General features: G+C 39.4%; 1 protein-coding gene across 1 annotated transcript in view; it reads right to left on the reverse strand.

The window, feature by feature from the left end:
- Ace2 (angiotensin converting enzyme 2) overlaps positions 1–25,547 on the reverse strand; it is a 46,143-nt gene that overhangs the window by 10,233 nt on the left and 10,363 nt on the right. The window contains exons 2-14 of the mRNA NM_001012006.2: positions 24,216–24,374; positions 21,124–21,217; positions 19,747–19,890; positions 18,426–18,538; positions 16,847–16,952; positions 16,050–16,147; positions 12,348–12,517; positions 9,575–9,801; positions 6,806–6,950; positions 5,258–5,356; positions 4,019–4,141; positions 3,438–3,610; positions 1,812–1,870 (exon numbers count right to left, since the gene is read on the reverse strand). Coding sequence (NP_001012006.1) covers positions 1,812–1,870; positions 3,438–3,610; positions 4,019–4,141; positions 5,258–5,356; positions 6,806–6,950; positions 9,575–9,801; positions 12,348–12,517; positions 16,050–16,147; positions 16,847–16,952; positions 18,426–18,538; positions 19,747–19,890; positions 21,124–21,217; positions 24,216–24,374 — 1,710 coding nt within the window. The remainder of the gene's footprint in view (positions 1–1,811; positions 1,871–3,437; positions 3,611–4,018; positions 4,142–5,257; positions 5,357–6,805; positions 6,951–9,574; positions 9,802–12,347; positions 12,518–16,049; positions 16,148–16,846; positions 16,953–18,425; positions 18,539–19,746; positions 19,891–21,123; positions 21,218–24,215; positions 24,375–25,547) is intronic.

The following is a 25,547-nucleotide window of genomic DNA, read 5'->3' on the forward strand; positions in this document are numbered from 1 at the left end:
TTGTATTTTCACTTTGAAATGCTTGTGTTATGTATATTGGTATCTTATTTATCTATAAAATATAGCAAAATTTGTCAAGTCTTGGGAACTATTTAACTTTTCAGGAAATGGAGAGGGAGAAACTGAGTCTTTGGATCTATACACTGACACGTCAGTCTTCTGTAGCACATTGGACTGTTTTATCTGATTGTCCCAGGGTTCTAGGACACACCCAAGTTGTTCATCCAATCTACCCGAGACAACATGTTCTCTCCCCTTTCCTAATCAAAGCTGCCATTGAAAGGAGACTATTTGGAAAGAGAAAGGGGAAAAGTGAAGGTGGGGTGGGGAAGAGAGTACATGAAGGAACAAATTATCATCAAAGCAAATTATGTAAATGTATGAAAATCTCCCAATGAATCCCACTTTGAACAATTATTACATACTAATAAAATTGTCTTTCTTAAAGGCTTGTGCTTTCCAGGGCTAGATCAAGTGAGATAGATGTTCGGGGGAGAGTGATAACTAAATCTATAAATAATAAGATTCTCTATTAAATATTTTGTTACTGGGGGAGGGGATGGGCCGTGTTATGGACAGGAAACCGGGAAAGGGAATAACATTTGAAATGCAAATAAAGGAATATATCCAATAAAAATAAAATAAATAAAATGAAAAAATATATTTTGTTACACAAAAGTGTACAAATCTTTAAGTCAATGATTCTCAAATGTGCCTGTACTTAGAATTTCTGGGAAAATTTAAAACTCCTTACATTTTAAAAATGCACTTATTTTTAGGTGTATGAGTGTTTTGCTCATACCATGTGCGTGCCTGGTGCCTGTGGAGATCAAAATAGGGCACAAGAACCCCTGTAACTGGGGTTACAAATAGTTGTGAGCCACCATGGGGGTGCAGCGAACCGGGATTCTCTGCTAAAGCCACAAGTGCTCTTAACTGCCAAGTCATCACACCAGCTCCAGATTTAAAAACTCTTAATGAGGCTGGGGGGGGGGGGATGGTGGTGCATGCCTTTAATCTCAGCACTTAGAAGTCTTTCTGGGAGTTCGAGGTCAATCTCATCTACATAGTGTGTTCCAGGCCAGCTGTAACTACACAGTGAGACTCAAACGAAAAGCAAACTCTGAATGCTCAAATCACGGTGCCACACTCCAGAACAATCAAACCAGCATCTCTGGAGGTGTAGCCATGCTCTCAGATTCTGAAGACTTCCCATGCGGTTCCAATGTTGAGCCAAGTTTGAGACTCTGAGTTTCCCAGTCACTCCAATGTATGCAAACCACATGGAGGACTTACAAAAATAGGAATCCTGATTAAGCAAGTCCAGGGCTGGGACCTGAGATGCTACACTTTTAAATTAAGCTCCAAGATTTGAAATTTTTTTTCCAAAACCAGACAGTTAATAAAACAAGAATGTAAATGATTAAGGAAACAAAATCAACCAAAAACCTAAGAAAAGAAACAACCCCTCATCCTATAACCATGACCTTGTCTTTCAATACAAGTCATGGTGATGAGTCAATTGGGGAGGGGGCTGTTTGACAATTACAGTACAGATGTTTCAGTGCAGATCTTCACAACGCACTCAAGTGAACAGTAGATATTGCCTATCCAATAAGAGATAGATTACAAAGAAAAAGAAGGGAGGGAGAGAGAGAGGGAAGAAGAAAAGAGTCAGTTGAAGGGCAGAGTCTTACAGTTTTAAGTGAACCACGTGGCCTCTCTCTTTCTTTAGGCCACACTGGAATGAGATTTCAAGGGAAGAGAATGCACTGAGGAAAAGTGAAATCACCATATAGAACAATACTCACCGCATTTTTCCCAAGAGCTGATTTTAGGCTTATCCTCACTTTAATGCTTTGGTCGGCATCTGGTTAAAGAGAAATTTCAGACAGCTGGTTTAGATGACAGACTGATCACACATTGATTTTTCTCCCTTTTCAAGATTGCAGTAAGGTAATAGCAATGGGGTCTTTTAAAGGGTACAGACACCGCTTTTACAAAATGAGGAATGACGAGAAATGATGAGAAACTGGCAACTGCTTTCTGAGCGATTCATAAGTCACTGCTTAATGTGTACACAGAGATTACTGGTCAAAATAGAGAGAACCCCAGAGAAAGCTTGGGATTCTGATGCAGCTGAGGTGGAAAGAGAATGGGAAATTGGTACTGAGATTTTGGTTAAAGCCACGTCGGAGATGGCATGGTCCTGCACACCATCATCGCTTACTCAGATAGCCAATTGGAACTTGTTCTTCTACAGAACAAGACGTAAACCTGGAAAGAAGATATGAAACCCAGGAAACGGGATTCAACCCAGAAGAACCAGGAGGTGATTCTGAAGGATGGTTATGGTCAATGCTAAGATAAAAGTATGTAATACTCCAAGGGGAAGTTGCTAGGGGAAAAAATGGAGGCTGAAAAAATAGATAAATTCTACTAGTTGGTAATAAAGAAATGCTCTGTTTGCATGCCAAAACCCGGAGTGAGTAGAAATTCTGATACAGACAAGCCACTTAAGAAAGGACACAGCATAGTGTGTTACTTGGCTGTGCAGGTGGCCAGACATAAATATTGATAACTGCCTTACTAAACATCCCATGATTGAACAGTGGAGGTGGAAGAGGAGCTGGGAGAGGCATTCTAACGTTGATTATAAGACAGCAAAAGAAACAAGGTTTAAGAGTTATGAAAGTGACTGTCAGAAACACCTGGTCTAACTGACGACAGTGTTTGTCTTACAAGAGCATCTTAGTTAGGTTTTGTTGCTATTATTGTTTTTGTTTTGTTTTTTGGTCAGCTTGACACAGAGTTAGCTGGGAAGATAAACCTTAATTTAAAAAAAAATGCCTCCATTCGATGGGCTTGTGGGACATTTTCCTGAATCATTGATGTGTGAGGTCCCAGCACACTGTGGGAAATGACATCCCCGGGAAAAAATCAAGCTGAGCAAACCATGGAGAGCAAGCCAGTTAGTCTGCCTCCAAGGCCCCTCTTCAATTCCAGCCTCCAGATTACTGCTTTGAGTGCCTGATGATGAACTGTAATCTATAAGCTGAAATAGACCTCTCCATGTTGCTTTTGGTTATAGTGTCTTCATCACAGCAATGGAAAGCAATCTAGGACAAAGAGCCAGGTTCAAAGGCAGTAGGAGAGTGCTAGACTCTTTTTTTTTCCCAGGAGCTGGGGACCGAACCCAGGGCCTTGCACGTGCTAGGCAAGCGCTCTACCACTGAGCTTAAATCCCCAACCCCAAGTGCTAGACTCTTAATGTGAGGGTGAGCCTAATGAGAACACTCAACAGAGTTTGTGACACAGTCTAAAGAAGAGGAACACAGATTGAACTGTGCCACAACCCCTGCCAGGCTATAGCTAAAGGCCACTAAGAGAAGCAAACAAGGAACATTGCACAACGTGTGTGCAGTCAGTGAACTCACATGGGCTCCAGTCAGTGCTCCACCCCACAGTCGAATTCCTGTTCTGCTCTTTCAGCCAGACAAACAATGGTTGGAAGTAATTGAGCAGTGGTTTTACATCCATATTCCTTGATCCTACCACATTTTCCAAGGCTAGGGTCCAGGGCCCTGAGTTTCCAAGACTCAGCATATTGCTACATGCAAAAAGAAAACAGAATGTGGGTCATCTTTAAGGGTTCCAGGTGGGCACACCTTTGCACCTATACTCTTTATACTTCTGTTGGAATTGCCTGAAGTTTCTTCTGGCAGACTGTGAAAATAAGGCATATTTTCAGAGGGATTCAAAATTGCTTCCAATTGTTCAAAAGAGAGCCCTGAAGTTATCACATAGAGACAAGAGGTGGCCCATCCAGGTATCTCATGACCAAGATTCCTGTCTCATTCCAAATTGAACATTTATTTTGTGATTGGTGGGGAGAATTCTGAAGTTCTAATTTTTCGGGAGTTGGGGGGATAGAGGAAGCAAATAAATTAAATCAGAGGCATGGAAATTAGTAATATGGGATGCTAAGAGAGGTTCAGCACTTTGAGGCATTTCTTACAGCAACTTCTGCCCAGCTTCAGTGGAATTTGAGATGTCACATTTGTGTAGTGGGCCATCATGTTTAGCTGCTTGACAAAGAGCTTCTTGAAACTGGAATTGATAAATGGTCCTTGTGTAATATCTGTGCAAGTCACAAAGAAACAAACAAAAAGAAGGCTCATGTTTTATGGCTGTAGTAGAGTCATAGATCCAGGGAAATCCCTGACCCAAGTAATTAACACAGGTATTGGCTAAAAGTCTTTCTCCACCATGAACTTTTCAGATGCAGCACACAATATTTGTATTGCATATATTTAGTGATAGAGCAGTTTTTTCTACTATGTCACAGGTTATTCACATTTGGATTGCTATGCCAGAGTTATTTATAGTCCTTTCCTATAAAGTGGTATCAAGCTAGTCCTCATGCCAGGTAAATACATCCCCATTTTTACAGATCCAGAAGGTGAGCCCTGCACATGCCTGCATTCCAGCATTCAGGAATTCAAGGCCAGCCTGGGGCATATAGTATGTCTCTGCCTCAAACAGACAAAGTCAACAATAATAAAAACACTCCTTAGATGCATAATAAACTCTGCTAGCAATAAGATAGATTAAAAGGTTTTGTTTGTTTGTTTGTTTGTGTTTATTGTTTTTTTGTCAACTTGCTATAAGCTGGAGTCATCTAGGAATAAGGAACCTGAATTGAGGAAATGCTTTATTCAGATTGGCCTCTAAGCCAGTCTGTGAAATATTTTCTGGATAAATGATTGGTGTCGGAGGGCCCAGGGAGGCCCCAGCCCACTGGACGAGGTACTACCCCGTGAGCAGGTGGTCCTTTGAGGTACAAGAAGACAAGCTAAGCCAGCCATGAAGAGCAAGACAATAAGCAGGGTTCCTCCCCAGTTTCTGCTTCAGTTCCTGCCACTAGGTTCCTACCCTGCTTGAATTCCTGTCTTGGCTTCCCTCAATGACAGACTGTGATTGGGACAAAGCCAAATCTTCTCCAAGTTGCTTTTGATCATAGTATGTATCACAGCTATACAAAGCAAAGTAGGACAATCCTTAAACAATGGGCAAAAGATCTCACATCAGTTTATTTAACCCGATAACTGATAGTCTACATTAAACTTTGGGTAGGAGGGAGATAGAAAAGCCTTGTAATGGTCACTTCATTGACCCCTATTTAAGTTTCTGTTATTAGTTACAGCTATCCTTTAAGCCCTAGATAGTAAATAGAGAGGAGAAAAATGTCATTTACCGAATGAATGAGTAATCATTAGAGACATGGAACAGAGATGCAGGGTCACAGTATGTTTCATCATGAGGCAGAGGCTCCACCACACCAACGATCTCCCGCCTTGGGAAGAAAAGAAATACATTAGTTAGGGGTGGACCATCATGAGACGGGAGATCCCAGCTCAACTACAGCAGTTTCACCTGGCAATAGTATTTATATTGGAACTGACTCTCAGTTAAAACAAAATCATTGTAAAAACCCAGAAAGCAAAGTGTTTTGTGCACTTGCCTCATCTTGCCTTAATTCAACCAAAACCCACCATTGGAAATTATATATCTCTTCTAAAACACTAAGTTAAGAAAGTCCATAAAGTACATTGTATACCTATAAATATGCGGTGAGACACCTATAAATTCCTCTCAGGCATCCTATGTTATGTGCTCCTGTTGGACGGAATTTTGTAAAATTGAACTCTTACTCTTTTGGAAAGCCTACCAACCACTTTCCAATGGAGTTAATCCCTTAAGCTCCCTCAGCATCTGGGTCTTCTTTTAGTAATGCTTTATTCTCTTACATTTTATTAGTTATATAAAATAATGGTTCTTGTGACATCATACCTCTATGTACTATACTTTGTCATCTTCAAGTCCTTATTATCAGACCCTGCCATCCTTCCCACTGTTCCCTTTCCTGTACCTCGGAGGCCTCCTATTTATATCCACTGCTTTCGTTAATTCTTTACCATTTCTCTCCCTGGGCTGTGTGGCTTTTCACATGTAAACTCTTCCTTGTCACTGACACAAGAGCTCTGAGAGGAAGCAACTGTGTCTTAGTCATCTTTCGAGTTCTAGTAATAAGTCTGTGCAAGAATACTAAGGAGAAACTTCTCTTCTGATTGATAAGTGACCAAATGAGCAATCAACACATTGATGGATTACTTCAAAGATCTGATTCTATGATAATTAAATAAATTAGCAGGGACCCAGTCAGAAAATAGGTAGAAAAGCCACATAAGACTTTTTGGACTTTAGGTAAAAGGAATATAGTTTTGTCCTTTATTGTTGATATTTTTGTAGGCAACTTTAGCTCTTTGTGGACAGCTTTGCTTATACACAAACATTAGAAACACCACCTAGTTAATTCCACAATTCTTGTCTTACCTCTTGGAAAATGACTCTTGAGATAGTATCCTAGGAAATTATTTTAGGAACCATAAGCAAAGGGCTGAGAAAGGAAAGCAGGCCTCCTCCCCAAAGGCTATGTTATCAAGCATATCCGTACTCTAAGTAATGTGAAATGATCCCCCCCGGAAGTCTGGGACTCTGTGGACATGACTCAGGAAAGCAGAGGAGCCAAGGGATTTATCCACCAACAGGCCCATCTGTCATTGATTGAGACCCTGATAGGGATGACTTAGTATGTTAGCCCCTCCTGCCGTGTGTGTGTGTGTGTGTGTGTGTGTGTGTGTGTGTGTGTGTGTAGTGTAGGCTAGCAATGTGCTTTTAAGCTTTTAATTAAACACTAAACCCACGAGGAAACATTTTGCAGATTGCAAAGTCATTGACTTACTTCATCTCCCACCACTTTTTGGTCCACTGTTCTCTGGGAATTTTATCCTGAAAGACCATCCACCTCCACTTCTCTAACATGTAAGTAAATGGCAGCGTTCCAACAATTGTCAATGCCTGTTTGAGTAGGAAGTTTATTTCTGTTTCTGAAAGTAAAATGGAAAAGACCAAATATTAGGATGGAAATGAAAGCATGAGTTTTATAAGAGAACTTTCCCAATCCTAAGCTATTATTCCTCCCCAAAATAGACTTACTACAGGATAATTACATGAAAAATATTGGCAGGGGACATTAATAGTGTGTGTTATATGTTTATCCTCTCGGATGATGGATTTGGAATAGGCGAAAGCCCTATTCCAAGTAAGTAAACCCAAGTAAGTTAACTAATCCTTACTTTTTACTAGTTTCAACTGCCTTCTTTAAATATCCCCTTATCAGAGTTAATTAGGGCAATTTCATCTCTTTTCCAAGGCATACTGTTTATTCTTGAGAGCTGCATGTAGCCAGTGTCTGTTAATGTCTTATTCAAGACTGTATACCCAGTCCAGTGTCTGCTCTGTAATGCTCTTTTGTGAGTCCTTAGTAAATAAGCAAACATTAAACAGATGTGGTTAAACCTTGTAAACCAGGGCGGGGAGATTTTTTTTTAAATAGTGTTCTTTTGCACAATAGACTGGCTACATAAATGACGACAATGTCTCGTACATTTCAGAAAGATGTCTATCAGTGACAGAGTGCTTTCTTAACAAGTATGAGGCCCTCAATTCCTTCTCCAGCACTGAAAACTAAAGAAAATAAGCTAGAAGAAAGGACCCTTCAAAGTTTCACTCTTGGTCAATGATATTTGTAGAGGTAGATGAGTTTGCTGTAATATAAACAGTACATGGTTTATACATGTATCATAGCATCATGATACTCCATTAACATTGACTGGTGTGTGTGTGTGTGTGTGTGTGTGTGTGTGTGTGTTTGTGTGTGTGTGTGTGTGCCAAAATAAATTTAACCACACAAAAATCAAATGGACACCTCTAGAGTGTACCATCCACTGGATAATCAAAAGTACAGTGTACTTCAAAGGGATGCTTTTACAAGGTATGTATGTTCATTGGCTTAAAGAGGAAGTAGGGCTGCATCCAACACAACACAGAAGCTCAAATATGAATGCAGAGTTTATTATCTACTCTGTGTATCTAAGAAAAAATGCCTCACACATGGTAGATGCTCATTAAATTTGTTTAGAAAAATAAAGAGACAGGCACTGTGGCTCATGCCTAGAATCCCCAAACTCAAGAGGCTGTGGTAGAAAGACGGCTGTGAGTTCCAGGACATCCATGGCTACGGAGGAAGACCCTTGTCTTCAAACAACAAAACATACAAACTCCACAAGAGAGGGACAAGATGAAGGGAAAGAGGAGAAGAATGAAAGATTCTATTTGATCTAACATCATTTACAAATCAAAGCCAGAGGCAAGAAAAGAATTTTTCAAGCTAGTGCTTTCATTGTGTGACGTCATGAGAAATGTAACAATTTCATCATCTTTGCACATTCTCAAGGCAGATGTAAAAAAAAAACATAAAACAAATCATTGTCTGTTCATTGGCATGAAGGAATTATATTTTAAAATTACGAAGTAAGTAAGGTTACCATAAACTGCCTTTCCCATCAATGCTTTCTTCATCAAAAAGCATCACTACTGGTTTCTAAAATACTGTCTTGCTAATAGTGACTATTTCAGACATGATGATGAGTCTCTACTAGGCTGCTACCAGGCCTCTGTCAGATCACTAAGAGCAATAGATCAAGACAAAGAGAATTGTGCACATGAGGAAGGAACTTATGACCTTGACTTCACTAACGAAATGTTTCCTACAGGAGAATCAAGGCTTGGATCAAATGCTAAATAAATGCAGTGGGCTACAAACAAACAAAAAGACACAAAATGGGAGGGAGATTTGTTGGAAAGCAAATGGGTTTGGAGAGAGGAGACAGGAATAAGAAAGAAAATGATGGAGAATAAGAATGAAATGCATGCCATACATATACATATATACATATATACATACATATATATACATACATATATATGATAAATAAATAAAAATATTTATTTTCTAAAATAAATAAATTATAGAAGCTTTTTAAAAACTAGTAAAAAGAGGGGTGATAAATTCACAAAAGAAACAAAAGCCATGGCAACCTCACTGGATAATCTGGGCCTCTTGAAAAGTTGTACTGTTTCCTCAAATCCACCATCCCCCCCAAAAAAAAGATGGGCACTGGTGTTAAGAGATAGGATGGGTCTTCTGTTCACATTTCTTCTCTGTACAAATAGTTTCAGAATGACAGGTTTCTACTCTAACATTCTGGGAAAATTGTTTGTTTGTTTGTTTATTTGTTTTTAACCTAAAATGATAGCCAACTATTTAAAATTCAAAAATTGATTAGCTTCATGCCCTTTAACAAACCATCTAAGTTCTGTGGGTTATTTCCGCATCTTTCAAAAACCCACCAAGCTTCTGTTAGATCATTTGTAGGGCATTCCTTCAGTTATCTCACTTAATTCCTGTTTAAACCACAGTTGGCAGACTCCGATCCACACTTAAAATAAGAAAGAAAGAAAAGGAAAGGAAAGGTTTTTACCAGTAGCAAGTCCCATAAGCATTTTTTACTTAGGTAGCATAGAGTAAAATAAGCATTTTTCTATAGATGATATTAAATATATTTCTCCATATCAGATTACCGACAAAACAAGCCAAAGGAAAGCATACCATTGTCTTCTTGAAAATTGGATGGCAGAAGACCAATAGATTTCAAATGTTTGGGGGTAGCTGCAGAAAGTGACATGATTTCTCCAACGGCTTCATGGAACCCTTCATTGGCTCCGTTTCTTAGCAGGAAAGGTTGCTTGGCATATGCCATGTCATATTGGATGTGTCCCATCTCATGATGGGCTGTCAAGAAGTTGTCCATTGTGACCTTTGTGCACATCTTGATTCTGCATAGAAATGAACAAGATTAAAGCGAATCTTAATTTCCTTTTATCCCTCTAGAAGAGTTTTGTGAGGATAGGCTACACGAAGATTTATTCATCACTGAAGTTTTATTTTTTTGCCCCTTATGAACCATTCACTCAATATAAAGGGCTAAGTTCTGTTTTTGTGCTCTTACACTAACAGAATGTGATAGAGCTCTATGCTACATACTTCTGACATGAGTAGTGAGGAGGTGAATACAGACATGATCTTCTCTAAGGACTATGTACAGCCGGGATAAAGAAGGGGCTAGACATTTAGAATTGAATATCCAATGTACATCACAAAGGTAGACATGATGGCCCAAGAAGCAGGAGCAGGGTAGCAAGAAAGAAAGTCAAAGCCAAAGCCGGAGGAGGTTCAAGTACCTAAAATTTTGGAAAGACTGGGGGTACATAGAGAAAGTGCTATTAGAGACATCATAGAAGTCTAGAAGACCATGACCACCTGAAATGAGTCACCACAGTCAATGAGGAATGTTGTTTACGGACAAAAGGTAAATGTTGTCTGTGTACCACAGTGCTGTGACCCAGTGAAAACAGAACTTCCTTATGCAAACACGTGGTGGTCCTTCTCCACTTGACATGCACATGCTCACTTAGAAAGGAGTATTATATTTTCAAAGATTTCCAAATAGATTTCCCTAACGTTCTGTTTGTGTGACCCTCATATACTGATAAACACTCTTTAGAGACTCCCCACAGTTTAGAATAAGGTCAACCTCCATTATCCACACCAATGTGACCACAACTTACTTTCTCAATTTGTTTCTCTCTGTCCTTTTTTCCTAACAGCTATAAGAGTTGTTATATATCTACTCTCTATTTTATAGAAGATTCTGGACTAGGAAACACAAATATGCTCTCATTATTTCTCACAGATAAGCCTCACTGGAGGATTTGGACTGATCACCTACACTCTGCTGCCTGTTTTGGGGGATTCTGTTTGTCTGTTTTTAAGCTTAATTAGCACACAGCACCAGTCATTTGTTTACATATCATTTATGGCTTTTTAATGCTAAAGTACAGAGCTGCTTGATTGCAACAGAGGTTTTCAAAGCCTGCACTTTTTACTATCATTACAGGAAACGACTACTGGCCTCGACTCTTATAGGCATTTTGGAACCAGTTCTCAATCCCCAGGTAGATCTACTATCTGTCAGATGCCCAAGTGATAGCTATTAAAAATCAAAAGCTTGGATTTCATTGCTTTGGCCAAGTGGCGGTGCCTCGAGGAGGGGTTTTCTTTTCTTGTCTTAAAATACTTTGATTTTATTTTACGTACATTGGTGTTTTGCCTGCATGTGACTGTGTGGCTGTAGGATCCTCATGAATAGTAGTTACAAACAATTCTGAACTGCCATGTGGGTGCTGGGAATTGAACCTGTTATCTCTGAAAGAGCAGCTGGTGCTCTTAACCACTGATCCATCTCTCCAGTGCAAGGAGAGGTTTTCTTAATATTTTGGTGCAATCTACACCCAATGGCTGACTAACACAGGGTAGATATAAATGGCCAGCCCCTTCCCTCAAGGTACGACCAGTCCTGACTCAAATCAGGCTTCAGAGTGGTTCAAGAGATCAGGCTGGAGTCAAATCTCTATCACAGGGTGCATTCTTACCTGCTTTGCTTGTCCTGAGCTATTCACTCACTTGCCTTTGCCCGAGAGGGTCTCCTTTTACATAAAATTGCCAGTTCAAGCCAGGGAACAAACCCAAGATACAAACTTGCAACCTGGGTATTAGGGTTCTGATTTATAGATAAGGAAACTGAAACCCAAGATACTTTGCTCAAGGTTGCCTGATTGTTCAGTGACAAACCTAGGATTCCAAAGCCTATGATCATTCTGTCATGTCAGAGACTCACACTATCCTGCACATACTTTTTGTTGTTGTTGTTGTTCCAATCTAAACCTGCCAACGTCAGCACCCACACCAAGTCCTGTCTCTCTGCACCTAATCCCTCTGTTCTTCCAACTTGCTGTCCTCCCAGGAGTCTGTCCAACCGCTTCTTGCCATTCAAGCTCAATTCCTAAGCCACATACAAAGCTCCTGTCTGACCCTATCTCCTAGTCGAGGAGCTGTCCATTCCCTTCTCTCAATTCCTAATAGAGCATACTTGTGTCTCTCCTATGGCATGTACTGTTTTCTCCTTTTTCCCCCCAACTTGTTATTCATTTGTCCTGTCTCACCAAAGTGAGAGACAGTGTGTGAGTACTAGGTTCAATTGTCATAGTTCTCAGCACTAAACTTTTCCTAACAGAGAATTCACCAACCCTGTGACCATGAGACTCTAATGAACATACAAATTTTTAAGTAAGCTATGTTCTTTAAAAGTGCAGGTAGGGAACCATGGACCATCTTCTTCTCCAAAATGAGAGGAATGTACTCCTGTGGACTTCTGATCTTTGTTTGCAGATCCTTAAATCATATGCTCAAAGAAGCATAATGGATCCTTCATTCATTGTTTCTCATTCAGTACCTTCACTGTATGTAGTACAAGCCCAACTACCTGAAGTCTCCATGTCCCAGATCCCAAGCTGTGGGGTGGCAGACAACTTTCCGGTCATCTCCTGGCTCAGTCAGCATGGAGTTTGTCCAGAATCCCGGAGTCATTTGAGGAAGGCCAACAGAAACGAAGAACTTCTCTGCCTCTTTAAATATTCTTTCTGCATCCCAGCTCTGGGGGAGAAGAAAAGAATACTGAATCCCTGTACTATAACAGCGATTCTCCCTGCTGAACATATCCATTTACAACTTTTGAACAGAGAGGCGGTCTTTTGAATGTTTATCATCTATCTTCACAACACTGCTTCTAGGGAATTAATCTAGGAGATTATCAAAAATTATGTCAAAGAATTACATTGAATATGATCTTTGTATAATCAAAGAGGAAAAAGCCATCAAAATGATCAACCAAAGAGACTTTTGTAGAATGGAAATTGTGCAGACACATAAATTATATTCAAAGAAATTATGGGGTATAATAAAAGAATAAGTGAAGAAATAAGATATATAATCACTTAGTTGGTATTGATCGATCTTAATGAAGAAAAAAGACATAAAAATGTTAACAACAGACTGAATTATATGTAGGATTTTTGTCCTTATTCTTGAGGTTTCGGTGCTATGGACTTTTCTGTATAGTGATGTAAGGCAATACAAAAGCCTTACATATGTCATACAAACACTCTACCTCCAAGCTACATCCCTGATCATCTTTCTTTATATTCCAAAGACAAACAAGAAAATAGTGACCCAATTGCTAAAGACTATTCAACCCAAGCCAGCAGTTGTTGATTGGACTTCTTTAAGGGTCAAGACCCCATGCTAGACTCAATGGAAGAAATGAACTTATATAGCTGACTTGAAGGCATAGACCTTTGGAATAAAAAAAAGCTTAGTTGTGGCCTAGAATGCAAAGAGTATTTTAGCTTCACCATAGCATCTGAACTTTCAGAATGTTTTGAAACTATACAGAGATAGAAATAGGCATGTGTTGCCAGTAAATTCCTTTATAACCATGTTTTAGGAGACAATGAAGCCTGCCGAGGCAATGAAGCCCATATCAGACAAACAAAGCCATCATATTTATGATATCATGAATCATTTTTAGTAACAGAAGAATTCTTCTTGTCTTAAATATCAGTCATGTTTAGCGTTTCTCCTGTGTCGGTCATAGCAATAAGAAATTGAATATGATAGTAAATTCCATTATATTGTTACTATGACTGACTTTTCAAGACTTAATGTCAAAATATTGTTACTAATTAGTATGGCAGCCTTTTGATTTAAACTCATAGTTTACTGATACACAAGATACACAAGAACACAAAAGTAACACGTTTGGGGGGTATAATGTGTGTTGTCATATACATATACATTGTATGATGTTCAGATGAGGATACACATATCTTTTTTCTCATTTGTCCTTTGTGGAGAAAAAAATTCTTTCTTTCTTCAGAGTTATTGAAATACGCAGTATATCATCACTATCTGCGGTCACTCTGCTTTGCACCAGCGCATCTAAATGTTCCCATTGAAAGATAACTTAGTCCCCCTCCTTCCCCTCCTTCTTGCATGCTTCAGCCTCAGGCAGTTTCCCTTCTCATAGCTTCCATGAGATCAGCTCATGCACTCCCACATGTGAGTGAGATCACAGGTACTTGTCTTTGTGTGTCCACCTTATTTCACTTACTCTAACACCCTTCAGTTGCACCCATGCTGTTATGAATAACCGTTCATTCTTTTATGACTGAAAAGCATCCCACTATGTGCAGGTGTCATGCATTCTTGATTCATCCCCATACAAAGACGGAGTTTGTTTCCATTTCTAGGCTATTATGAATGGCATTCCCATAAATGTAGGAGTCTTGTTAGCACTTCAACATACTCATTTTATTTCCTTTGCATACACACCCATGGATGGGGTTGCTGGACTATATAGCGGTTGCATTTTTAATTTCGTGAGGAAGTGACTGTTTTCTCTCATGAATGTACTAAGTTGCATTCCCAAGTTAGTGTGGAAGGTTCTCTTTACTCTGTGTCCTCACCAGCACTCTGTGGGATTTTTGTCTTTTTTAAATTAGCCATTTTAACTGGACTGAGGTTGTCTCCCATTTGGTTTTCGCTTCCATTTTCATGATCATTGATGGCATTGAGCAATTTTATTGAACAACTAACCATTTATGTGCCTTCTTCAAAGAAATATCTATTGCTCGTATTTTAATCAGTTTAGATGGAGTTTTGCTGCTGTGCCCTTTATACATTGTAGACATTAAGTCTCATCACATATGCACATTTTAAACATTTTCTTATGTTCTGTATGTTGTTTTCTCTCCTGTGCAGGAGACTTTTACCTTCATGCAATCTGTTTGTCTATTTTAGTTTTGGATTACTGCATTTGGGGAGTTTTGCCCAAAAATTCCTTATCTATTCCAATGTCTGGGATGATTCCCGTTTCATAGTCTCAGGTCTTACAGCTACATCTTTTGTCCATGTTGAATTAATTTTTGGAACTGGTAAGAGGAAAAGGTCCTAGTTGGTTCTACATGTGGATATCCAATTTTCCCAGCACTGAGTAATTATTAAATAGACTCTCCTTGCTCTAATGTAGTGCCTCACATGTTGACATTTTAGCACCTTTGTTGAAAATCGGTTGGTTATGAATGCGTGGGCTTGCTTCTAGGCTTTCAATTCTGTTCCAATGGTCTGTGTATCTATTTTTAATGTTTCTTCTTCTTATCATGTTTTGAAGTCAGAGACTGTCACATCTCTTTGTTCCTTGTGGTCAAAATTGCTTTGGTTATTAAAGGCGGGAGCTTTCAATGTCATATAAGTCTCTAGGCTGTTTAATAAGGTATTGCTTAAGTTGAATGAACAAAACAGCACAGACTGGTAAGCATTGTCGACATATCTTGAAGAGTAAACAAATAAAAACAAAAGTAGGGGGGGAATCATTAGAGGAGTTAGTTACCCCAACTATCTTTGTGACTTCAGGTGCCTCATCCATCTAAGCCTTGTGTCTTATAGCATGGAGCTATCACGATACTAAGCCTAACACTTTCAGAGTTAACATTAAGGAAAGCAGCAACTATGTAGCCAGTTTGGAAGACAGCAAATGGAAGTGTGGTCACTCACTATAATCAGAAATGTAGAATTTAATTAAATTTAAAAAATATCTAAGACTGCAATTGATTTCATTGATGGAAGGAAGCACAGTTTAAACAATTATATCAAGATGGTAAAAAGGGTTTAATATTAATAGTAACAAAATTAATATTAATAAAATTAAAGCAACATTTAATAATATTTCAAGGACAGTGATTTTTAATATCTAAAATAAGATGTTTCTGTTCATCACTATCCATAGAGATTCCACACTGATTACTTAGTAACAATGACTTTGAAAAATGTGATGGCAACCATTTGAAAAATGTGATGGCAACCAATTGATAAATCCATGTCTTATTGCTTATAGGGGAAAAAAGGTCATCTCTATTTCAAATGCCTCTCAACAAAGCAGAGTTTCTGTTAAGGTACTTGAGATCATTGATATTATAAACTACTTTTCATGAAAAATACGTAAGAAACTAAGTTGAAATTAGCTTGGAGTTTTATCAACAGAATTTCACACAGAAGATCAGAACAGAAAGATGCAGAAATGAAAACTGCAGTTGAAACATCTTATTGTTTTTAGGCTCCTTTGTCCTACCTGATTCACCATTGCATCAGTAACATCTATGTTTGGTTTCTGAAGAAAGGGAGTAGTCAAAGGGTACAGATTTGTCCAAAACCTACCCCACATATCACCTGTTTACAAAGAGAATATATTAATATTTGGATAAAGCAATGAAAACACAGATCCAGTCTTTCATAGCATATGAGGTTGGCTGGGCAAAGCAGCCACTCAGTATTTATAATCAGTCTAAATTCTGCATTGCCTTTTCACACTACTCTCGCTTCTCTTTGGTCCTTCTCTTATGTTAACTTTGCAGATAAGCACTTTTACCCACCACACCATTTTGCTAACATTGGTGGAATAAAGATTTTTTTTAAAAAACCTTAATTTTTAAAGGATTCAATTTAATAGAAGTAAATGTGAAGTTCTAAAATTAAACTTATAAGCATTCACCACAAAAGTGAAGCCCATCCAGTACATACTGTCCTTCTCAGTGTCCCACTGAGCTGTTTCCCTTCGACCACATAATACCAAAATCCCAGGCTTAGTCAACCAACTTGAATAAATACATTTTAAGCTAGAATCCTTTCTCTAGGTCTCTTCACAGAGAATAGGTTTTAGAGACTACATTCATTTTAAATAGAATAGATAAGATAATGATTTTAAATGGACTTTCTGCTGAAAATGTGCTTTTAAAAATATTTCTGTAATGATAGTAATGTTATTTTCAAACATTCTCAAATGCTTTAGATTGAGCCTCGCTTCAAAAGACAGCTTTAGTCATGGAAATAAAACAACAAAGATCACAAAGAACTCCTACAATTCCTTACCAAGCAAATGAGCAGGGAGGCATCCAGTAGGGCTGATGTAAGAAGGGTACACTTCCATCAACTTCGTTCTCACATAGGCATGAAGTTGCTCATACAACGGTTTGATCTGAAAAGCCCAGGAAAAAAGTTTTAGAGCAAGAATACTTCAGCCTCCAATACGCAATTCTAGAAATAAGAACGTTTTCGTACGGGCCAGTTTCTTCTCCTCTCGAATATTCTGGACAGTTTGGGAGCATTCCTTCTTCACGGATATTGACTCTGACTAGCCCCACTGCATAAATCAATAGGCGCACTCGGAGGAATGCAAGGCCCCAGAGGAAAACTGATGCCAAAAAATAAGTCATTCTGGGATGTTACTGACTTCTTTTGTCATAGGACTCTTTCTAGTAATCTAGTAAGAAAGAGAGAAAAAAGAAAGAAAGAAAGAAAGAAAGAGAGAGAGAGAGAGAGAGAGAGAAAGAAAGAAAGAAAGAAAGAAAGAAAGAAAGAAGGAAGGAAGGAAGGAAAGGAAAGGAAGGAGGGAGAAAAGGAGGGAAGGAAGGAAGGAATAAAGGGGAGAGGCAGAAACAAACAAATGCACTTCCATTGTCAAAGTGAAATGATGAAACCATAGTCTTAATAATTGTGAGGAAGGAAGAAAGCCATGGTCTTTCTGCTAAGAAAGCAAGACGAGGCTGACTGCTCACGATCTGAATCTTTTCTTTTTATAGTCTCCCTATTGGTAATTACGAGTCAGTGAGCAAAAGAGGAAAGCTTCGCACTTCTGATTGTCTGAGGGAACTCTACAGATTATCTCAAAAATATTCTCCACAAGCTGAGGATGTGGCTCAGTTAGCAGAGCACTTGCCAAGCATGCACCAAAGCTGAGTTTGATCCCTAGCCCTGTATAAATCAGGTACAGTGTTGCACACCTGTAATCCCAAAGGAGGTAAAGACAGAAGGGGTCAGGAGTTCAAGGTCATGCTTAGCTTCATAGCAACTTAGAGGCTAGCCTGAGTTGCATAAAACCCTGTCTCCAAAAAAAAAAAAAAAAGAAAAGAAAAGAAAAGAAAGAAAGAAAGAAGAGAAAAGGAAAGAAAAAGAAAAGAAAAGAGAGAGAGAGAGAGACAGAGAGAGAGAGAGACAGAGAGAGAGAGGCTTACAAACACTAATATACTATATAGAGTTCTGTGAGAACTGGGAATGGCCAACTTGCATATTTAAAACAATAGCCCTCACTGGGCATGGTCCTTTGATCCCAGCATCTGGGAGGCAGAAGCAGACAGATCTCTGAGTTCGAAGTCAGCCCAGTCTACACAGTGAGTTCCAGGACAGCAGGACTATGTATGGAAAAATCTGTCTCTTTTGAAAAGCTACTTTTGTTGCTGGTGTTTAGTTGATGTCCCTGAGAAGCCTGCACTTTTCTAAGGGGGAGGTGGATCTGGGGGAGAAGGGAGATGTGGGGGAAACTGGGACAGAGGAGGGAGGGGAAACTGCAGTTGGGATGTAAGATATGATAGAATTAAAACAGAAAAGAAAAAGAAGTCTTCGGCCATTGCGATTATGGCCCCTGTTTATTGCCCTGCAGCCTCTCTATTACCTCTTTGAAGGTATTTTCTACGTCTTCGATCAACTGGTTTCGGTTGTAGTTGTAACCTTCTACTCCCTCTGCTTCATAATCCCCTCGCCAATAATCCCCATAGTCTTCATAATCTGTTTTTAAGGGAAAAATAAACGAGGGAATACAGTTTATACAAATTAATCTTAATGGAAATATTTTTTAAAATGGCCTTAAGGATTTTTGTTGCCCTTCTACCTGTCAACTCAAAAGAATGCAAATGAAAGGCAAGACTTGCTAATTCTGTTAAGCCATTGCTCTTCATCATCTTCCTCAGGAGTTCAAAGAAATTATGTAGCTGAATAAGCACAGAAACCATGGTGTACTGCAACAAGGGTAAAGCCCTTTGTGCTGATTGACAGCCTGTGCTATTTAAATATATTCTCTATTAATTCTTGAAACTTTTACACAATGTATTTTTATCATATCCACACCCCTGCTCCTTTCCCTAAGTCCTCCCAGATCAGAAGGTTGGGTAGCGGGGCTGGAGAGATGGCTCAGCGGTTAAGAGCACTGACTGTTCTTCCGGAGGTCCTGAGTTCAAATCCCAGCAACCACATGGTGGCTCACAACCATCTGTAAAAGAGATCCGATGCCCTCTTCTGGTGTGTCTGAAGACAGCTACAGTGTACTCATGTATCATAAATAAATACATTTAAAAAAAAAAAAGAAGGTTGGGTAGAAATACATTTTAAGAGTCAGAGTTAGGGAGGGTCATGATTTCTGGACATTCTCGACATAAGATTGCTGTACTTGTGAACCTACAACAGCTGTAGCTCTCTGCATGAGACCTGCACAGCCTGCGGTTTTTCAGATATTACGTGTTACCTATGTAGCATAAAGCTTATTATAGGGAAGTACATCAATGTCTCACAGAGTTACCCTTTTTTGCCTTATGACAAGAGCCATGATAATGCGCACATTTGGGGAAAATCCTGAATACAGTAGGGTATTTTTCACAGTAGTCCTCATATTGTACATGTGATCTTTAATCTTGTCCATCCTGTTAAGTGTAAAGCTCCCCTTTTCCCCAAAATGGCAGTGTTGGTGACATTGTCCTAAACACAAGCCAGGTACACAGGATTGTTACCCTAACCCTAACCCTAACCCTAACCCTAACCCTAACCCTAACCCTAACCCTAATCCTAACCCTAACCCTGACCCTAACCCTAACCCATCATTAAGCAAATGATGTTAGTTTAGGGGAATCCAAATAGTACAGGTGCAAGCTTGGTCATAAATGAGAACTAGTCCCATAACCACCCCCATGGAGAGCATCAGAACCTAGAGAGAGCAGACTTACTGTTTGCTCTTGCCATCTCATTTTTCAGGACCACATACTCTTCATATAACGGCCTCAGCTGCTTGCCGACCTCAGCCCTCCAGCCCTCCCAAGCCCAGAGCCTACGATTGTAGTCTGTGCTTGTTGCCATTATTTCGTCCAATCCTGTTGTTCCAAAGGAAAATAAACACAAAGGTGAAACATTTGTATCGACCATACAAATAATCTGTATTTACAATTATATGAACTTTAAAGAACTCAAAGGTTGGCAGGCATCCTTGTCATTTACCAACATGTCACGGTTAGTATCCTTGGACTTATAAGGTCCACATACGTCTGCAAAGGGGGAGAAAGCACTGAAGCAATTTAGTTACAGGCTTAATCAATTACTTGAATGTAATAAGATTTACAGTGTGTGAGCTTTTCTTTTTTTCAGTTAGAAGGATATCTATGGAAGACTGTAGATAGGGCTCAGGGAATAAAGAGTGCTTGCTCATAAACACAAGGACCTGAGTCTAAACTCCCAGAAGCCATGTAAAAGAGGAGACTGAGGAGGGCTTAAAGGGAGGAAAGAGAAAGGAGAAATGTAAGTTATAGTCTCAAAAACAAATCAGGTTGGGTATGGCCATGCATGCAACTGTCACCCCCTGCTGTGAGGACAAATACAGCAGGATTGTTGGGGTTCATTGGCTGCCAGGTTAACTCCAAGTCAGTGAGAGACTTGTCTAAAGGGAATAAAGGCAGAAAGTGATGGAGCGGGGCACCTTCCTTTGTCTTCCTACATGGGCATACATACTTGCACATACACATGTACATATACCACACACACACACACACACACACACACACACACACACACACACAGTGAAAAATAAGTACAGATCTTTCAGAAGGAGAACCTGTGAGCTGCAACACTTTGGAACAGTACCACTGTGTTGTTGTCAAAGGTCTGTCTCAGGCTGAGGAAATGGCTCAGTCCAGAAAGTGCTTGTCGTACAAGCATGAGGACCTGAGTTCAGTTTTCAGATCTCACACTCAAAATCAGGCGTGGTGGTATTCACTTCTAATTCCAGCCCTGAGGAAACAGCCTTGAAAATCCCTTGGGCTTGCTGACCAGCAATAATATCTACTTGGTGAGTTTCCATCTAGGAGTGACACTGCCTCAAAGAAAACTGTTAATGGTTTCTGAAGAGGGAGGAATTGCGGTTGTCCTCTGACTTCTGTATCCATGTGCACTTGCACAAACATGTGTATCTGCACATACATGAGCATGTATGTAGATACACACAAACATGCACATATATCACACATTTAAAAAGTCTATCCAATTCTTACAATTTGGAAGAAAATATAATTTTTATAACTCCTAGTGAAAACAATACCTTACTGAAAACCTACCTGGTTCAAGTAAAAAACATTCTTGTGGATTCATTGAGTTGCAAACTTTTCCAGTACTGTAAATGGTGCTCATGGTGTTTAGAATTGTGTTCAACTGCAAATCAAACATAATGAATATGGGTAAGCATGTAAAATGTACCACAACAGGTAGTGGCATAAAGATATCCTTTTAGTTATGGAATTTTTTTAAAAGTAATTTATTTAATTTTAATTTCACGAGCATTGGTGTAGGGGTATCAGATCCTCTGGAACTAGAATTACACACAGTTGCGAGCTGCCATGTGTTGGGGATTGAACCCGGGGCCTCTGGAAGAGCAGTCAGTGCTCTTAACCACTGAGCCATCTCTTCAGCTCCATGGAATATTTTTTAGTCTTGTTTTCCTTTTACCTAAAATAAATTCTTTTCTTATACAATATATACTGATTATAGTTTCCCCTTCTACTTTTCCAAGTTCTTCCCCACCTCCCCTCCCCACTGGAATCATGCCCTTTTGTGTCTCTCATTAGAAAAAGAGCAGGCTTCTTAGAAATAACAGCCAAGCAAGACAAACTAAGAGATAGTAATAGGAAGCAAAATCTCTCATACTGAAGTTGAACGTGGCAATCCAACAGGAGGGAAAGAGTCCCGACACCAGGCACAAGAGTCAGAGAGCCATTGATTTTCATAGTCAGGGTTCTCATAAAAACAGTAAGCTAAAATATGACCCATGTAGGCCCTACGCTTGCTGCTTCATTCTCTATGAACTCGTATAGTCATGGAATTTTTAAATCCCTCAAAATATAGCAATTCATATCTTCTTTGCCAAGTATGTTCCTATGCATAATTGTCTCTGCTGTCAACTATCCCAGAATCTTGAGGGCTTGTAATAAATACATATAGATTAACATATAAATAAATATGTCTGCCCAAAGTCCCAGGGTCATTTCTCATATAGGCACAGAGATCGCACTTCTGTTTTATTTATAATTTACGAAGCTGCTACTATGTTCTACAGCCTGATAACTTTGAAATAAACAAACCTCTAATCTTCAAAGACCCCACTGTCATGAAATAATAAGGCAGCCACGAAATAGATCTCAACATAAAGGAGTGACGGGTACTAGTAACTGTCATCAATGCATGATGTAGCAGGACTAGCTATGGAGAGTGGGAGGGTAGACGAAGGGGCACTTATAACCTGGAATTTTAGAAATGGCTTCAGAAAGAAAGTGCTGTTAGAGCTCCATGTTCCAGAAGTAGAAATTGGTAAGGTAAAGGGAAGGAAAAGGTGGACCCTAAGAACGGACAAAGGTGTGAAAGGGAAGCCATTTTTATTTTTATTTATTTTTGGATATTTTTTATTTACATTTCAAATGCTATCCCCTTTCCCGGTTTCCACTGAAATGACTAAAACTCCAGCGACCGTGCTCACTGAAGGAATGGAGGCCATGATAACAGAGAGATAAGTGGGCTCCAGATCACAAGCGGCAATCCATGCCACCATAAAGAATCTAAACTTTACCCTGTAGGTAAAGGGAGTGAAGATAACCTGGTACAGCCAAGCTGTTCAAGGATATCAGTAGGTACAGCTCAGCAAAAGGTTTATTTCGACTCCAAGATAAATACAGGGGTGAAAAGAGTAAGTGTCTGGACACCGTTTTTGGAAAACTCAATAGAAACCAATAAACTTACCCACATGTCCATCTGTGATGGTTTGGAAACATAAGAAGGATAGAAAAGGAGGAAGGCACAGAGAGAGAAAGGCTGGTTCTTTCATACAAATCATTTAAATGCTCGATTTCTACTAACACCCTCATGTAATTATTTATTATTATCATCATCATTATTATTATCATTATTTCACCCTGTAGCATCTTATGTTTAGAAAACATAAGATAAATCCCATGCATAAAACTTCCACAAGATCTCATATGCTAATCCAATACATCTACCTTGGCACAAAATCTTTCATGGTCTCTTTCTCTACCTGCTATTCAATCTCCCCTCTTTCCTCTCCAGGCACCCTGAACTCCCTTCTGTTCTTAAACAAATTAAGCTTTCACTTGCATTTAAGTGGTTTTCAATCACAGTTACACATTAGAATTATTTGGAGAATTTTTTTAAAACTAGGATGTCCAGGATTTCTCATGGAGTCCTCGTTTAAAAAAAAAAAACAAACAACAAACGAAGAAATATGGACAAGATAAGGTAGATTAATAACTTAGTGGAATAATTAAATCCAAGGAATGTACAGTAATAAAATATCAACTTGTAGAAACAAACACCATATGGCTTTATCTGTGTTCTTATCATGTGCTCTTATTTTTATAAATGTAGATTGAGACATATAGAGTTCCAGAGGCTGAGCAACTGAGAAAGAAAACTTTGATGTGAAAGAGCTGAATGTTTTAGATAAAAATATTTCAAAAGGCTATATCAGGGATGTGCTGTGTGCTTTTATAAAGACTTGTTGGAAGACAGCCACATCCATTCATCTATGTATTATCTATGGCTGACTTCCTGCTCTGATGGCAGACCTGCCTTGTTGTGACACAGACAATATGGCCTGCAAAACCTAAGATATTTATTTTATGTCTCTTTTCAGCTCTCTTTCAACTTTGCTGGCCCCTGGACTGGGGGGCATGGGATGAGAGATGGTGTTTTAACAGGATAAATATAAGAATTCTTAAAATTATCTCAGCATAGGAAGTTTTTTTAAGTGTCATTTTACAGCTGTGTTGGCACAATAACCTTGGGGACTTCATTAACAGTGAGGTTAATATGAACTAACCATGGGATTTAGCAATAAGAACGAACAAAAGTGAAAATTGCTCCAGCACACATACTCCTAGCCTGCTTCAGTCAGTACTGACCATGGTGTAGCAAATGTCATATTCCTGCTCACTTTTGTGCAGATCAGAACCCAAGTGTCTTCTTTCACCCTCAAAATGATTCCAATTTGAATTATAAATTTTATAGTCACTCTACCTAGGCCCAGAGCTGGTATTACTAACTTTGCAAAGAAAGGAGTCATCCACATGGACTATAAATGTGTATTCCCTCTCAAACATTTCAACCCTTGAGATCAGGACCAAAATGTTTACAAACATACCTGTTTGTTCTTGTCTGGTGACAGCGCTGAAGACCCGCTCTGCTGAAGGGCCTTCAGTTGACGCTTGATGGTCGCATTCTGAATTTCTTGTAGTGAGAAATTTTGGGCGATCTTGGACTGTTCTTCATAAAAGGCAGACCATTTGGCCGCAGCCTCGTTCTGAAAAATAAATAAAATAAATTGAAGCTGGACAGAAGATATAGTCCAAAGAACATCTGGTGAAACATCTACTACTTCCTGCATGGCTTAGTCCTTTACTGTGCTGAGGGTCAAGGTTTAGGTTAAAAGTAACCAGGCCACTCTTGGGCCACTTTCTTTCTGGCCCAGTGCCTAGTTTTCCCAAGGGTCCTGTCCCAAGAACTGGAAGTAAATTCTCACAGATAATTCACACTGTGAGGCCCTGGAACTTATGGCCTCAGTGCTGTGACGTGGGTAAGTTGGCTAAAGATTCAGGGATGAGTGGTCTAAAAGGAGAACCTTGCAGATCTGAGTCGACAGACACAATGGGAATACAGTCCCTTGTGACCCCCGGAACCATGAGAAATGAGAAGCCGATCAAGCAAAGCTCCTGGGTGCCATGGTTTAGGGCAAGAATTTTGACCATAAATTGTTATCTCTAAGGAAGGCTTCCTGGGACCAGGTCACTTGGTAGAGTGATGATTTCCAGACAGCAACAACAGAAGTTGACAAACAGGTGAAGATGCTGGGATACGCCTGCCTCCCTGCAGCCCCATATTGATAATATGTAGAAAGGTAGACTTCTCCTGACTTTTCTAGAACAGACTTCTCTCAACACACAAGTTCACTTCCACTTCTCAAAGTATAAAAGGAACGACTGTCTTGTACATCGCATTGTTTGGGGGCCAAGCAGCAGAGGTGGCATGTGAGCTCCAGTCCTGGAGTCAGACACTTCTGGCTAGTTGTGTGACTTGAACACCCAATCTCTCCTAGCTGTGCTTACAAGATTAAAGGATACTAACACTGTGACTTGGGACTAAAGAATTCTTGTGAGGATTAGGACAAGAAACAGACAGGAAATGCTCAACAGCAGGCCTGACACATTGTAAGCATTCAATAGATGCTCTTTATTTGTGTAGAGAGAACGAATGTTTGTTATTAAGTTGCTCAGAATTGTATCAAAGGAGTAGGATACATGTCTGAAATCTTTCTCAATGCAACACAAATATATAATAACTTAGGTACCACAAATGAGTCAATAAGTTACCATACTAAGAAAGTAAAAAATCCAAGGGGGTTCCAAATGTGTTCAAGTGTTCACAGAGGAGATGAGACTTAAGTAATCCTGAACTAGCTTGGAGTTAGGATGACTGT

Source organism: Rattus norvegicus, chromosome X, assembly GCF_021556685.1.
Source record: "Rattus norvegicus strain SHRSP/BbbUtx chromosome X, alternate assembly SHRSP_T2T, whole genome shotgun sequence".
Lineage (NCBI taxonomy): Eukaryota > Metazoa > Chordata > Mammalia > Rodentia > Muridae > Rattus > Rattus norvegicus.